The 17,481-nt window shown below is 44.6% G+C and overlaps 1 protein-coding gene and 1 long non-coding RNA gene across 10 annotated transcripts in view; one reads left to right on the forward strand and one right to left on the reverse strand.

The window, feature by feature from the left end:
• Positions 1-17,481, reverse strand: part of TANC1 (tetratricopeptide repeat, ankyrin repeat and coiled-coil containing 1) — a 219,008-nt gene that overhangs the window by 15,916 nt on the left and 185,611 nt on the right. For all 9 annotated transcript variants that reach the window (XM_033112025.1, XM_033112024.1, XM_033112022.1 and 6 more), the window contains 3 exons: positions 16,016-16,252; positions 14,461-14,646; positions 11,747-11,825 (listed from right to left, as the gene is read on the reverse strand). In XM_033112025.1, coding sequence (XP_032967916.1) covers positions 11,747-11,825; positions 14,461-14,646; positions 16,016-16,252 — 502 coding nt within the window. The remainder of the gene's footprint in view (positions 1-11,746; positions 11,826-14,460; positions 14,647-16,015; positions 16,253-17,481) is intronic.
• Positions 9,391-13,188, forward strand: LOC117025806 (uncharacterized). Its single transcript, XR_004423659.1, has 4 exons — positions 9,391-9,513; positions 10,159-10,275; positions 11,763-11,842; positions 12,298-13,188. It is a non-coding gene; the product is annotated as an uncharacterized LOC117025806 (long non-coding RNA).

Here is a 17,481-nt window from a genome sequence, read left to right on the forward strand (position 1 = left end):
TGTGAACAGACTGGCTTGTCATCCGGCAATCTTAATAATGCTTTCCTGTCATCTGTCTATTCGAAGAACTTCTTCTAACTGCAAGAAGAGACCCTTTTAACAACAGTTGCCATCTGTATTACTGACTTTCTCGAGGCAGTGCAACCAGAATGAAACACAAACATGAAATGTAAGGCACCACTGATCTCAACTGCAGCGCCATTTCTATCTGTGTATAAACAAGCTCATCGGCACTGATGGTACATCTAAGCTTATAAATACGTGATAAACAAATGCCACTGACAGAACAGAATTGTTATCAGTTTTATATACGGATGCCCTGGGATGGCACTGGGGGCTCCTGTAGCCAGAATGTTTGAAATCCAGTGGTTAAGGTGATCCTGTGCCTACTGTGAGGGAACACTAGCAGCCGGACTGGGTCCCTGCCACCCTGGGCGTCTCCTCGCAGCTCACCCCTGCCATGATGATAATAGCAATGATTCCTAAATCCCTGGGGCACATCCACATATGTTATCTGGCTAGATCTGAACAGGAGCCCTGCGAGTGGCTCGTGAGATGGAAGGCCGGGGCAGTGAGGCATTATCTGGCACTACTGCTCCTCTGCAACCTTCCTCCAGTTAGGGACGGTCTCCTCGTCCCTTGTCCTCCGGCAGAAGCTGAGTATGACAAGGAACGAAGGAATACAGAAACACGCACACATACTGTAGGCAGGGCCATGGCAGCTGTGTGGAGGATACCATGAGAAGGAACAAACTCAGGGCTCTTCCATTTGATGCGACCTGAAGCAGCAGATCCACCTTAACGGTCCATTCTCTTCTAGTTGGTAAACAAGTTTCATGCTTATTATAAATGGGGTCTTTAAATCAGAATGTCTGCTGCAGCTGCTACGGAATTTCTGGGACAGCAGCACGTCAGAAGTGATAGCCCAGCACTGAAAATAGGTCCCTGTGCTTTATGGAGGCGCCAGAGGAGCCAGAAGTTGGAGCAGCTGACAAGCGGACGAGGGCGCCACCCCAGGCCTGGCTTCCGTTCTCCTCTTCCTTTATGGCCTGACTGGCTGTGCATTTAGTGATGAACTTCCTTTTGAGGTGATAAAGCACAGGCTGTAAGAGAGTTTCACAGCGTTTCCTCGGGCCCAAAATAGATCACATTCTGCACAGAACTTCTTAATGAGGCGCTCATATTCAAATGATGCCAATAAACAACAGGGCCTGTGTTTCCCTTTTTCTACTCAGATTGAAAACTTTGGCCACATCCCTCTGAGCCGGAGGCTAGGATGTATCTTGAGTTTTTGCAGGACAAGGATTTTAGGATACCATATTCGGAAATAAGTGAGACTGAAGACTAGTCAACTACTTGCTTAAACAAACAAAATTAAGGCAAAGCTCTGCTCAAGAATTCCAACTATTCTGCTGAAAAGGCTGACCTCTGAGCTGACCACCAGACTCTAAAAAGGGTCAACACACTTGCCCTGGCAAGAAATCAGGAGAGGGGGGATCAGGAAAGGAGGACAGCACACCCCTGCAGGGGGCAATACTTGTCTACTGGTCAATGAAATCCAAGATGAAGGAGAAAAAAGACTTAGTATGAAATGAAGACTCTAAAATCAAAATGAACACATGGCACTTTTTAGGACTCAAATTGGACACTTTTTCTTTTCTTTTCTTTTTTTTTACTTGCAAAATCCTTAACAAGATAGCACTTTTGTAATTAAATGTCCATGAAAACATATATCATTTTCTGACGATTCTGAGTAATTTTAGCTCAGCAATACTGTGCTCTGTCTTCAGAGCATGAGTAGATTTGCCATGGCAGATATTCATTTTAAGAAAACCCAATCGACCCTCAACAATGTGAGCTTACTGAAAACATCAGTGAGATATGGTTCTTTGTGAAATGGATCATTTGCAGGAATCTTTTATGTATTAAAGTTCCCTGGGTGAAGAGTTGATTTACAAAATCTCAACTGTCAACTTGCCAGGCACACAGTCATTCCAGAAACAGGGATGTTTATAACATTTTATGGTAGATCTGGCACTCAAATACACTGGGATACATTACCTGTAAAACCCCTGCCCTTATATGCTTCTGTCTCCAGTTTAGAGACTTGGAGAGAAGGGTGACAGGTCAGTACACACAGAGCGGTTCCCATATTCCAGGTAATGACCTTTCATACACCACACACTGATGACCCACACCACTCACCAAGGCCAGAGCTCAGCACGTTAGTAAAAACAGTGCGCACGTGTGGAAAAGCACCTTCTGCTGCCTGAGATGGCTGAGGGAGTGATGTGGGCAGAGTGGCTTGGCTTTCCCCGTACACTTGTGTTTATCTGTGCAATTTATTTACTAATACACTGACTTTCTTCATCGTTTATAAAAATGAGTGGAAAGGAGAAAAACAAAAGTGCCGATATTAGTACCAAGCAGGGGGTTCTCACAAATGTCGTCTACTTGTGACCATCGGATAGAAACCATAAGGTGTGACAAATGTGGTGATGCTTGCACCTCAAGTGGAGGCTCGCTGGACAAACACCACTCAACTGAAAAGGAGAAGAACGAAAGTAAAAAGTACCCATGAGACGCTAGAAAATTCCCAGCTATTTTATCTAAGAGGCAAAATATAATTAGGGATTCTATGATTTAAAAAACAGAAAATCTCTTTGGGAACGGCAGCCCCTTTCTCTCCACTTTCTAACAAGGAATCTTTGAAGAAGCTGTTAGAACAGAGGCTGACGGTGGCCTGCCAGGCTTTACGGCCATTTGGGGCTGGGCTGGCCTGTCACACGGAGGTCCTCAGAGAAGCAGGTCCCAAAGTCCTGAGTGAATGAGAGTAGCACCCCCAAAAGCCAGACAACACCCTCTCCTCCACTTCTAGGGATGGGGCTAAGATTTGCAGAAGCCAGTCTCAAGCCTCACTTTGTTAGGCACTTCCTTCCACGGCTGAGGGAGGAAGGGCTTCCGTTAGATAGAACCGTCCCAACCGCTCTAACTTCCTCGTCTCCACCAAGGGAAGTTATTTGATCTACTCCTCAACAATGTGAAGCACAATAAGATTGCTCTTACTGAAAGATGGCATGGCATTGGGAGAGGAAACTCTGGGAAGCCCCCAGCACCCCTAGCCTCGACGAAGCCCATGCCGGGACGGGCACAGCCGCTCCGCAACCTTAGGAACAGGAAACCAGCACTACCCACACGCTCTCTGAATCTCACAGGCCCTTGTTTGGAACACCTTCCTGATTGTTCCCATGTGGCAGAAGTCTTCCAGGAGGGCCTGTAGTGGTAGGCCGGCAGGCCGGGCTGGGGCCAAGGACAGGGTATCTCTGTTACAAGGCAACAGGCAGCACCCAAGCATCACGTAAAAATGTTGCCTCACCCCCCATCTCAGCCCATTTCCCAATGAACTACCTACACAGGGCGAAAGAAAACAAGGCAGGGATCAAATCTGAGTAGCCGGGACACTCCTGACACCTTATAAGTTTCTACTATAAAAAACACAGTGTCAGTCTCTGTGCATAGATTAAAGATTAAACAAGAGCCTGAAATTGCCAAGCAATTCTTTAGAGAAATAAAATGTGCAACTGCCACTAAGCAAGACTTCACCAAAATTCTATTCTATCCTTCATATACGTAAAGCAATTGCAAAGTAACTAAGATTGTATCCTTTAAGCATTCATTTCAATACTCTATCAAGACCAAATGCATAGTATAAATTAATAATATAGCACAATAATAATTTTAACAATCAACTTATCACAACCCCTGCAGTATATTACATCTGTTGAACACTTATAATTCCCAAGCTCTGGGCAAAATACTCTGGGTGAATTCTCATTGAACCCTTTGAATTAGATGATTAGGATGTCTATTCTATTGAGGTGAAGAAAATGAGTCACACAAGTTACATCATTTGCCTCAAATCATGAAGCCAATCTGTGTCAGTCAGGAATTACACCTAAGCAGCTGACGAAAGCTGGAGCCATGCTGTAAGAATAGGAAGATCCTGACACCCTTTCATAACACACCAGTATGACCGATAAAGTGCTTCCTGCATTATAGAATTAATTCATAAATTCACTTAAGACAGCACTAACTTCTATGAGGCAAGGACCACTCCTCCTGGTTTTACAGATGAGGAAAATAAGGCCTAGAGATGCTAAACAACTTGTCCACAGTCACACAGCTAGTGGGAGGCAGGGAGAAGACCGGAAGTCAAGGCGTCTGGCTGGAGTCTGAGTTCTTAACTCCCAAGCGATTGCCTCCAGGAAGTCTCTTTTAAAAATGTCCAACTAATCAAATAGATTATAAATGTTGTTTCAGAACAAGAGTGCCAGAAAACACATTTCTTCTCCTGAAGAACTGTGATGCTTTCTCCCACAGACAACAGGAATGATCTACAATGACTGTATGCCCTTCTGGACACATGGCACCCGAAGGCCGAGACGGTAGCTCAGCTCACAGAGCATTTAGGCAGGACAGCAGGAATATCTGTGCTGCAACTCATGTCCTATTCCTGACTTTATTTTTGTTTTTCCTATTCTTATGTGTATTATTTCAAATAAGCCTCTTCAAATCCTTTGAGGAATAATGCACGCTATAAATAACATAAATTCAATTTAAAACAATTTCCTAAAACATGGACGACATAAATCACATTTCATACAGACTTTGTTCTAAAAATCTATCAGAAGATCACAGCTTTGAACAGCTGTCACTTCTAAAGCCTGCTCACATTTTTGATAGATCGTCTTACACACCAAAATTTAAAGCATGTATAATGTTCTCTTCCTTCCTTCTCTTCTTCCTTCTCTCCTTAAAGAGCTGAGCATGTGCTGGGGAGGACAGTTATGTGCAGGACACCACGCAGGGGTCAGTGTAAAGCTCACGTCCGGTCTCAAAAAAGAAAAAAGAAAAAAAAAAAAAAGAAAGAATCCAAATGTCATTTCAATAAGAATTTAAAAAAATCAATTATGGCTTTTCTGTGGGAGTACAAATGAACCAACTGTAGCCCATCTAGGAGTGATGGGTTGAAAGAATAAGCAACAGTGTTTGTAGGTAAAGATGTTCTACGCTACCAAAATGTAGATAAGTACAAGATTTTATGATGAAAGCAGAAAGTTTGTGTTTTTAAAAATGAATGTGAAGGAACCACTCACCAGAATGATGGACTTTATTGCAAAAGCAACATGATAAAGGGTGTGAACAGAGTTCTCGTAAGGGGTCAAGCTACCAGTTCATTTGCCCCTGAGATGTATTCTGCGGGTTTACAACAGACCTCACTCCTTGCCCTTCCCCTACACTGTAGAGCACGGACACAAAAGTCAGCTGATTTCTGCTGTCCTCTCCACAGACAGGACTGGTTTACAGAACATATCCATGTCAGGGGCAAACCCTAGCAGTCTGCTAGAGAAGGAAAGGGAAGCGGTGTGACAAAGCTAGTCCATTAGTTCTTAACCTTAAATCCCCTCTACTGTTAGGGTGATCCCCACACCCATCTCCCTTTCTCCAGAGCCTGGGTTACCCCCTGCCTCAGTATCCCACGTCACCCCACTTTGTCTCCCCCCTTACAGGGTCCTGTGTGACTCCATCCTATTCCCCTCTTCTCAGGGGCCTGAGCTGCCCTATCTCCCATACTCTCCAGGGTTCTGTGTTACCCCGATTTTCCCCTACCCTTCCTAAGTCAGGGTTACCCTCTCTGAAACATCTAGGATCCTGGATATCCCCATATCCTAGGTTATCCCTTCCCTCACACCCTCTAGGGTCCTAGGTTGTCCTCCAATTTTGCTTTTATGCCAAGGACAATCAAGAACTTCTATGGTTGTAAGGCCTGACAGAAACCTCGATTTCTACTATACTTTCTTAAACACTCACAGAGGAAGGAATGCGTTGACAAGGATTTTCCAACAACAGTGCCAGTGAGATGCTCAGGACCTCCAAAACAATCAAGCGTCTTAGGTGTACAACAGCAAGTCACTTAGCTTTTCTCTACAAGATCTGTTTAGCAAATTCCTTAACGCAAATTCTCCATGTGCCCCAACAATCACTGGACAAACACCTTTCCTTCTAGTCTCTCACTTGAAATTCTGCCTCAGATGTACATACATACACGAATGTCAACCTCAAGCCACTAAGTTTTAAATTGACTTTAAATTCTTACCAAATAACACCTCTTCTCTCTCAAAAGACAGTAAATAAATAAATAAATACATACATAAATACGTAAATAAATAAGGCAAAATTCGAATGAACAAAGGGTACTTTTTAGACCAACCATCAGCCATCTGTTCCCTGGGGTGTATGCACCATGCTCAGGGGTGGCCTTGGGTACGATAGGCTCAGTTATTTATGGCCTGGGTCAGAATTGAAGGACACCTCACCTCCAGTGGGGCGGAGAGAACCACAGAGTGGGAAATTAAAACAGTTCCGTCGAGACAAGAGGGAAACTTTGAAAATATCAAGGATGAAATACAACTCATTACCTCGTTTCATGGCCCAGTAAGGAAACAGGTGTGAGGACTCCCTCCCCCAAGACTGGCCTGGAAACGCCCCCCACCCCAGCGGACAGGGCTGGGCCTCAGACTCAGGTTCCAGAGGTAGCCAGGTCTTACCCAGAATTCTGTCGAGAGTTAGAGAATAATACCTGTGATTAGCATATGTGCTGAACTGAACTGCATCAACGCGCTACGGAAAGGGAGGGCTATGTAGCTAAATAACCTACGCAGTTTACAGTGGAAAAAATTCAGCCTTTCTTAGAAATAGAGGCAAATAAGGTGGTTTTTGTTTTTTGTTTTCAACAGCTTTAGCAATGAAAAACATACCCTTTACAATGACTAAACTTCTTTGGGAAGTATTTACAAACTAAGGTATTTTACCAACTAAAATAGCATGGACAACATAAAGGCACACTTTACATGAAGTATTTCCATAGGACATCTAACCATCTCTATTGGGCATCCTCTTTCAGAAATTAGGAAAGGCAGCCCTGGGAACAGTCCGCTGAGGGGCAGGACGGCATCCTATCCGTGCGTGAAGCTCAGAGCTCAAGGCCTGTTGGCAGACCAGCTATAAAGCAGTAAGGGTTTCCAAGGGGACAACAGCGTGAAGGCACAGCATATCCTGGGGCAGGTAGCTGGGTTAGAGGAGCAGGGAGGGAGACGCCATGGATACAAAGATGGGGCTGGCACAAGCCATTCTGTCCTGTTGGCCATGCCCACACCACACTAGGGTGCTAATAGCTGTGTTCCTAAAGATGCCATCCAGCATCCAACCACACTCACAGCACATGTGTGGCATCGGTGCCTAGGACCAGAGTTTTGAAGTCAGCTTGGAATCCAGCACGACATGACCTGTGCTAAGACAGACACAAAGAAACCAGAAGATTGGGTCCTTATGAGCAGCTGGTGAGGGGGCTCCTTACCCCTCCCACTTCAACAACAAAATCTCTCCCAAATCATTCTGCAGAATGAATGCCACCTGCCTTAAAAATTACACGACTTTTTTGTTTTCTATAAACTCACATGTCCATTTAGTCAACACCTTGTGATGAACACCAGACAAGGCCAGTGGCTTGTGGGTACCAGGTTGGACAGCACAGAAAGAGAGTATGTCCACCATCACACAAAGTTCTATTGGAAACACTAGGCTAGACAGTTGCCATACACACAGGTGAGCACCAGAGATAAGGACATTTCTGCCCTCCTGAAGCCCACAGTTTGGGCCAAACAGCCTTTTATCAAATAAGCAATCTCAACAATCGAATTTATAAGTGGTAAGTGCTACGAAGGGAACTGCAAAGTGACCTAACGGAGTCAGGGTGGGGAAAGCTTTGTTTACAAGACAGGCATATTTGCACGTAAAATGGCAAACGCCGAAATGGAAGGGCCTCCATTCCCCTGCAAAGAGCCAGACGTTCTGACCAGAAACACAGACGGCTCATAGACTTGACGGTTGCCTGGAGTTTAGAAACACAGTTCCTCTGACAGTTCACAACAGTGTGAGGCTACCAGTTAAACATCTCGGATCAATTTCTGTTTGGGCTAATTCACATCAAACACTGACGTGGCAACAGAAACTCAGTTAGGTCTGGACTTCGTGGGAGCCAGCACTTACTTGCCATGACTGTGGAATGCCTGAAAACAGAGTTAACACATGCATCTGATGGGTTCTTGTCATGGACCAGGCTGCCCAGAAACCAAGAGACCGAGACCGAGAAAATCTGTGAATATCAAGGAGTAGAGGACCTCGCAGCCTGTTGGGCAGAGCTGCTGCGTGGAGAGACGCACCAGCAAGTCCCGTCCTCGGAAGCTCTGAGCTTTCGCTTGTGGGTCCTCTGGCTTCTCCAACTGAGTGAGCACGAGAACCGGACTACAGAACGAATTTTGAAGGGCTGGACTCTAAACATCAGACCTACAAAACAAATGGCCTCAGATGCCGGTGAAAAGGGAAACTTACATACATAAATTCAGCTCTCCGCTCTCTCAAACAGACAGAGACATTCTGTCCGTTTTCTAAAAGCTGTATGTTTATTGCAATAAACCCTGAAGTAAACGCTGCTATCATTTCAGTCTTAAAAATTTCTTATACACTTTCTTGTCTATTTAAACCTAAGATGGGAACCACCCTCTTTCTGTGATGACATTTGATGACTCTGTGCCACCAGCAGGGAGACGCACAGTAACTAAAGATACACAATTGTCCCAACTCCAGCCATCCCCACATAGACTGGCCTGAGTGACAAGGGACCTCACACGAGCCTGCTGTTCCCTGTGTCCCCTCCTCTCTGGCTGTCAGCTGTCATCATCTCTCACCAATGGCCTGCTACTTCCAATCAGCTCCAGGCATGAAAACCACACTTTTGCAGCACAGAGTAGATGCACTGAGATTGCAAGAGTCTTTCGTGGCAGAAAAGTGGAGAAGGCCTCTGTGCCCGGACTTAGCACCCCCACTTCTGGAATGCGGCGGTGAGAGACGAGATGGGCAGGTAACTGTGCCCCCAATAGGGCGGCATTGCTGCACAGAAAACAATGAGCCCCTTCCAGTCTGGGCAGGTGAGCCAAAAAGAGACCCAAGAGACTCTGCCTTGTAACCTCATCAGCTGGTATTTTAAAGCCAAGCTGTTAACAGATAAAGCTATACTGACAGACTTGCATAAACTTATACAAGGGTTCAAAGACAAATAACGAACTGCATTCTTCCTACTAAGCTTCCAGTTGTTCCATCATCTCCCCACACCCCAGACAGGATCCGTCTGGGGATCCTACCCTCAAGCTGGGGCCAGAGACAGACAAGCTCCATCCTAGAGTGTCCTAGACACAAAGCACCACTGACCACACCCAGGAATGAGGCCCAAACAAAACCGGGAAGGGAAACAATTGCTTCACTTCCAAGAGTCCCTAGCAACTAAAAGCCCAGAGCTGCCAGGCCGCCACTCGGTGAGAAAGAGGCCTGTGAGCTGACGCACCTCCTCACGGTCTCATCATCAGGCCTTCGGTTCCAGGAGGCATTTGGGGTCAGGTAAGGTGGACCCTACATGGCTGAACCCCAAACACAGGCCTCACTCTGGGCAATGCAGTATACGCTCGTGCAAAGCCCCAAATCTGTAGATATTCTCTCATCTGAAACATCCTCTGTGAGATTTCAAAGGATTCCTTTGACAGCCACAGACCTGGAAGTTAGAAGGGTTCGGGGTAGCAGATATTGGTGGTCATTTTTGAAGAAACACAGGAGAAAGGTACCAGATAGAAAAACGCAGAGAAGGAAAGACTGGTTTTATTGACATGCAGTCCGCAGAGCGCTGTTGGGGCCCTCTGCGCCTGAGAAACAGTGCTTAGCTTCCTGGTTTAAATAAAAAGAAAGTCTCTCAAACTCCTGGCTGATAAAATTTATACCCTGAAGCCCGCTGAGGAAGGGTGTGAACTACTTCTCAGGCTGCAAAGGAGTCTGACTTTTATGCATGAGCCTTTGGAAGGGTGGGGCTGAGCTATGATCATCTTTTCATTAAGACAGACAGGAAGTCAACGGTTTCTCTTTAGCTATCAAACCAGCAGGTTCTCAATGGAGAGCCAGGACACTTAAATGCAGGATGGGTCATTGCAAAGACACAATATTCCGCTTATGCAGATCCCTCCAAGGCAGCCCTTCTCTGGATGTTTCTTCCAGGAAGAAAAATCGTCTTCAGTATGAAAGGTTGGAGAGTCCCAGCTGAGCTCAGGGAGTGTCATCACTACAATCAGCACTCACCCCCATCCCCATCATGGGACCCCCTCATGTGTCACCGTAAGTAAGTCGGACACTATAGACAGCTTTCACAATGGCTCTCCATATGCCCTGAAGCCAAGAGCCATCTGACACAACCTGGGATGTGTGTTAAGAAAATAGAGCCCTGGGTTCCTTTAGAGACCTCATGAGTCAGGATTTCTAGGTGCCAAGAGCCCCTGGGGTTCTTATTATTAGGTTCATTTAGACAAGATTCCTTATCGTTGCCACCATCCTAGAAAGCAGATACTATTTACTGCATTTGACAAGGAGTCAAAGTGATTTGTCCAAAGTTGCTAAAGTAGGCAATGAAAAGGCAAGGATTCCGAGCTTCTGGCTAAGCATAAAACAAAGTCACACACTGACCTACCTGGGTACCCTGCTGCCCAAAGCACAATATGGAAGCGGATGGAAACTTTTCTTTCACCAAATTAGAGCGGCCTGTACTATTTAAATGGGTGGGAGAAGGACTCCATAAAGAATTACAGGCAGTATTTAAATTTACACACGTTTAGGCCTAATCGTCGTCCAACCCCATTTGGGGATACCTGCGTTCTTCCTGGAACCAGGGGCCAGGCCACCTCCTCTCTTGGCATCACAACTAGCACTGCAAGCCACACACATGGTGGCAGCCCCAGAGGGAGGGTGCCAGGACACTCTGAAGTGCAGGCCTGCACCCCACCCCCAAAACTCTGAGGTTTTTCCTAAGTATGAGGTTGCTGATAAACTCTCCATACTACCATTTGGCTTGTTAAGAAATGATTGGCAAGCATTCAGAAATAAATCTGTGCAAGAGAAATGGAAGTCACAAACACTACGTACACACTCAGGACACAGCCTGGAAATGCATAGTAAACACTCGTGGTTATAGCGATTAAACTGCTTGTAACTTAAAGCCTTACATTTCTAATACCTGTTCAGTCAAATGGAAAATTTCAAAGCATTCCCTATATTAACCTGACAGGCAATCAACTCAGATCTTCATTAAGATACACTCACCGTGGGCTTCCTTCCCACACTACAGTTAAACACACATACCCTGCATCAATGGAAACAGACTTAGCAGCTTGCATTAAGCATTTTAAGTAAGCCTCAGGACGCCCGAGTCCTGCTCTCATCCTGCAAGGCAGACCACAACCTTTTTTGTTGAGCACCTTTGATTCATCTGAACATGGGGCTGGAAGCTCCTGCCTTGCCCACAGGAAGACCAGGCTGCGTAGGATAAAGGAACGCCTTCTTCAGATATTTCTAGCTGACATTCACCAGATGTACAGGCACTGCCAGTCTAATTCAAAATGATTCCAATTGTATATGATTCTATAAATGTTTTACTGTTCATTTGGGAAGTTTTAAAAGCTCTAAGCTTCAAATGCGCCGTGATAAACTAACAACAAGAATATATGCATCCCAAGTCATTCTTAAAACAATTGGGCCAAAATGAGGGCTAAAACGTCAAGCTGGCCCAGACTATAAGCAGTGGAACTATAATTACCTGTTTCTCCCCACAGCGTGTCGGTGCCATTGACATCTATTTCATGTTCCTTTTCCAGTCCCAGCAAGCACTGGACCACCTGTCAGAAGTGGCAAGGTGATTTAATGAGTTCTCATAGCCATATGTGCTTATTATATTCCATGTATCAAAGGAAAGAGTGTGTTGTTTTTTTAACCATGATTATCTCATGCTGCACAAGGAAGAGAAAATATAATGAAAACCGTTTTCAAGCATAATTCATATGCTATTCACACTTTCACTCTGAGCAGAATGAAAAAAAAAAGTTCAGTGAATTTCAGCAACATTGTTCAGGATTACCAGGTACTCAGAATTTTAATGAATTCCAACATGACCCAAATATGCCAGCCTAATCAACAAAGGACATGGGGGATCATACAAAGTGCAGTTTCTGCATAAATCACCAGAAGATGGTGAATCCATTTTCACAAGAAAATGAGGCGATGTATACTTTTGCGAGAAAATAAAACAAATAGCGTTGTCCAGATGATTTTTTTTCCCTACTGACAGCATTATTCTTTCTTTCCATACAGGAGTCTTCCTCGTCAAAGAGCAGGCTGGGTCACAGGTATGGAGGCAGAGTGCTGGCTCGTGGGGAAACACAAGTGTCTGAGCCCTGAACCAGAGCTAGCATTCACCTTGAGCAACAGCAGCGACAGGAGACCACGACAAAACCATTTTTCTCGTCTCACTATCCACACCCTTTGTGGTGGACTAAATAATGGCCCCCAAATATGTCCATATCCTTGTCCCAGAAACCTGGGAAAGTTACCTTCTATGGCAAGCGGGAATGTGCAGGTACGATTACGGATCTTAAAATGGGACAAGTATCCTGAATTATTCAGGTGCCTATCTCGTATACACCTCTCATAATCACAGCTGTCCTCATAAGAGGGACGGGGGAAGGAAGAGATGGGTCAGAAGAAGCATAGGGTAGAGTGATGCACTTTGAAGACAGAGGAAGGGGCCACAAGCTAAGGAATACAGATGACTTTAGAAACTAGAAAAAAAGAAAAACAAAATAAAACATTCTCCTCTAGAGCCTCCAGATGGAACACTGCCTTCCCGACACCTTAATTTTAGCCTTCTGACCCCCCGGCCCGTAAGAGAATAGGTGTGTGCTATTTGAAGTGGCTAAAAGTCTGTGGTCACTTGTGACAACAGCATTAGGAAGCTAAGACACCCTCTGAGTACACCCTTCAAGTCGTTTGGTGAATGAATCCTGCCCTTTTCCATGCGATGGTTACTGACTGAGCTGAGGTTGCATTTGCACAGTATTCCTCCCAGCCAGCGTTAAAATGAACTGAGTTTAACGTGAGTTCAGACAAAGGTCTCATTTACATGTGGCATTCACTGTCCTCCCTATGATGACTTTTCACACTCTGGACCCAGGTTTAGGGAACAGTTTAAAAAGGAAAAACATCCACATTTTCTGAGATGTGTATTTAACATGCTTTCTGTGTATCTATGTGTATGGGTATGTAAAAACTATTTCTAGTTACATTTTAAAGGAAAAATAATAAATCCATTACCTGGTCACATTTAACATATTTTTATGGAATGTGTTATTTTTTTAATGAAATATTTTTTCCAAAACTAAAACATTTAGGTCAATTGACTGGCATTGTTTCATATTTTTGTAAATTTCTTTATGTCTGTCTTAAGACAAGACAGCTGTATTCTTTTATACATGTCTGCATTCAACTTGTTGCCATATATATATATATATATATATATATATATATATATACACACACATATTGTCTCGGTTGAAGTACCATATATGTGTTTTTTTAATGTTTTAAATGCCAACAATTAGCCAGCCAGCAGTGCACATGTGTGTATGCACATGTGTGTGCATAGGTGTGTGTGTACGTGTACATATGTCTGTCCTGTGTTTTAAATGTCAAAAAATCAGCCAGTAAGCCAGCTCTGCAACCAAATTTACTTTAAATCATTGTGATAAAGCAGCTTACCAAACACTGGCATCTCTAATTGCTTGAGGCTAATGCAGAGTGAGAAATCCATTGAAGGAAGCAGTTAAAAATACTATTAAATTCAGGCATGGGTCAGGAGATGACAATTAAATCTTCAAACCGAGGAATACCGACAACTTACCAGAAATAAGTGCTCTATTTAACTACTGCGTGACGTTTTCCTACAATGTAGGAACTGCAAATGACACGCGTTCTTACATCCTACCAGAGCACTGAAGTTCTATTTTTAAAAATACTCAAGAACAATTTTAGAATTAGGATTCCATGTGATTATTTTTAAAAGATCTCAAGGACAAAAGAATGAACCAAAGCATGAAAAAAAAAAGGTAAGACAGCAGGGCAAGAGTGTAAAAGAAGGATAAAAGCGGAAGAGGGAAGGAAGAGGCAAATAGGTAAGAAAGAGCAGAGACTGAACATGACAAACATTGCGAAGGGCTCCACGTGCGAGCGGCCTGCCCCCATACCTGAGCATGCATGCACCCTCGATACCGGGCTCTGGGTTGTCATGCACGGAAAGGGTGTGATGCCAACAGATCTTTACACGTGGTGAAGCCAACTGCTACTTCTTGAAAACCTCCTTTTCTTTCATTCTTCCCATGCATCACAGGTGAGCAACTCAGAAGGGGATTGGCACAAGCACCAAGCCCACTGGGCTACAGCTTCCAGTTACCCAAAAAGGAACCTTGCAGTCCCACTCACCGAGCTGTGGCCCATGCTGGCAGCCGCCGTCAGCGCCTGCTGCAGGGCTTGGCTCTTCTTCAGTGCACCTGGCTGGGGAGGACCGGCCAACCACTCACAGGTCAGCAGGTACCGGAGAATGTCCCCGTGGCCCCTCAGTGCGCTGTGGACCAGTGCACACTGGCCTTTCTTGTCCAAGTGGTCCACCTGGAGGCAGGAACGGAGGTCACCGTTTAGCATCACCTTTTCTCTGAGAACACAAGTGCACCACAAGTGCTGTGTGCAAACCCCATCCCACTGCATATGTACATGGGGTTCACATTCCAATGCATCTTTCTGGAGAGCAACATACCTCCTAAAGGTCCACAGGCAGCAGACAATGCATCGTTCCCTGTCTAAACCAGGGAATACTGGGCTAGACAGTACAATAAGAGGGTCCAGCCTCTCCTCACTTGTAAATTCTGGGGATGTTCTTCACCCACACCCAGAAGTTTGGCAAGAACCACCTAAATGACCCCTCCTTTCTCCTACAGAGTTTTCGGCTGTGATAGCCAGGGGCTGCTAGCCTCAAACAAAGCTAAGCCACAATTTGGCTGTGGAAATGGAGACGTGGTGATGGTCACTCATACACCCACTAGGGAGGCTTAACTGCAACATTTCTCTTCTTCCAAGAGCTAAAGTTCATCTGTCCCAAATGTGTTTTTGAGAGAAAATTCCAAAAGGCTCCCATGGTTCTTATAAGCCTAATGTCTTCTCGTTGAACTTTAAATATCTTAATTAACTATAAAGACAAATATTAGTGATTTATTTCTTTTACTTATTCAAAAGGGCATCTCCCCCCAATGTGCTTATAGTAAACCTAAATAGAGTTACTGTGAGCTTGGCAGAGTTCTCATTTAATCTATTAACATTGATAGTTCTAAAGTAACTTTTTAATAATATACTGTTACTTCATATTAATGTTAATATACTGATTTATCAAATGCTCACACAACAGCCCTATGGTATATAGTGTTGTTATGCCCATTTTACAGATGACAAGCCTGAGGCCCACAGGCTCAACAGCTTGCCCAACGTCCTAGCTGGCAAGTGGAGAAATGAAGATTCTGGGCTGCCTAGACCCACAGAATTCATTTTATTATTATTTTTTTTAAAAAGACATGAAATGAAATGGGATAAGCAGAGGAAAAAAAAAAGTTGAATCTTTTCACCCAATCAGTGCTGTGTTAAATTCTGTGATAAGTTCTAGGTCCATACTTGCAGGCTTTGGAAAGGAAGGCCCTACTCATGCCGCTGGTGGCCAAGAGTGTCCGTGGCATCCGGCCTCCCCGTGGGCAATGTCAAGCAGAGTAAGAACTTAGGAGCAACGCCCACGGCCCCTCGCTCTCCAAAGGCTGCACCCCCATCAGGCAACATCGCACTGAGGAGTGCCTGTAGCTCCACCCTTTCTGTTTATGTGGTGATTTCTGCTCATTGCAATTCAACAAAGAAGCGACAAAAGAAGACGGGCCCGGCGGATTATTCTAGCAAGGATAGGGAGACACGTCCCCACCCACTGGGGAAGGCTGCTGCTTACCGTCGCCCCCTTCTTGACCAGCAGACACACCAGCTTCATGTGGCCAGCGGCTGCCGCGTAGCAGAGGGCAGTCATGCCATTCTCTGAAATTCCGTCCAGGCAGGCACCAAATTCCAGGAGCAGCGTGACCACTTCCTCGTGGCCGAGGTGGGACTGGACGCACAGGATCGGGGCATTATTTAGCACTTCTGTCCTGTAGTTCACGTTGGCCCCTCCCAAAATCAGGAGACGGCTCACCTGTTGGATAACGTCCCCCAACAAGATTACTTTCTCAGGTAATGTCAAAACATTTACGACGTTTATTGAGAAGGGCAGTCTCCTCATTTTCATAACTTGAGCGCACTCCAGTGTTCCCTGGACTGTGCTGAAAATGCGCATTCTCGGTGCTGGGAACGTAAAACAATGCAGCAGTTGTGGTAGACACTGTGGAGGTTCCTCAAGGTACTGCCCTCCCACTTTTGGGTACGTATCCAAAGAAAATGGAATCAGGGTCACAAAGAAAGATCTGCACTGCCCTGTTCACCGCAGCACTATTCACCACACAACCAAGAGACGAAAGCAAGCGAAAATGTCCATCGATGGATGAACAGATAAACAAAATGTGGTATGTGCATACCATGGAATATTATTCATCCTTTAAAAGAAAGGAAATTCTGACACATACTACAACATGGATGGACCTTGCAGACGGGCTAAGTGAAATAAGCCAGTCACAAAAAGACACATATTGTATCATACCACTTATATACACCCAGAGTAGTCAAATTCATAGAGACGGAAAGGAGAATGGTTGCCAAGGGCTGGGGGGAGGGCAAAATGAGAGTTTTTTTAATGAGTACAGAGTTTTAGTTTTACACAGTGAGAACCTTCTGGAGGTCTGTTGCACGCTAATGTGAATATACTTAACACTACTGAATTGTACGCTTAAAAAACAATTAATAGAGTAAATGTTATGTTATGTGGGGTTTTTCTTTTTTTTTTTTTAACCAAAATTAAAAATTTAAATTAAAAAAGCTCATTCTTAGGTCCCACCCCCTAGACTTCTGATTCAGTAGGTTTGCGGCGAGGCCTGAGAACGTGCTTTTTTAATGAGTTCCCAACTGACACTGAGGCTGCTAGTCTGGGGACCAAACTTTGAGAAATAACCGCTGAATCTAAATAAAAATGGAAAATTCATTTTTCTGGCAATGAAATAATCATCACAGGATTACAGGAGTAACAATGAGAAAACAAGGCCCCAAAGTAAATGCAAATCCTCTCTTTTCTTCACTAGGAAGTGTACCTACAAGAAAAGGCAGAACACATGAAAATGGTCGTATGACCCGGGATTGCTGACAGCACAGAACTTCCAGAAAATAATCTTTTTCTAATTACACATCCACCACCCACTAAACTACGTGGATCCACAGATCGGGAAGTTTAGCTACATATTTTAAAATAAAATCACTGAATACCTCATGGAAAGG

This window comes from Rhinolophus ferrumequinum, chromosome 8, assembly GCF_004115265.2.
Source record: "Rhinolophus ferrumequinum isolate MPI-CBG mRhiFer1 chromosome 8, mRhiFer1_v1.p, whole genome shotgun sequence".
NCBI lineage: Eukaryota > Metazoa > Chordata > Mammalia > Chiroptera > Rhinolophidae > Rhinolophus > Rhinolophus ferrumequinum.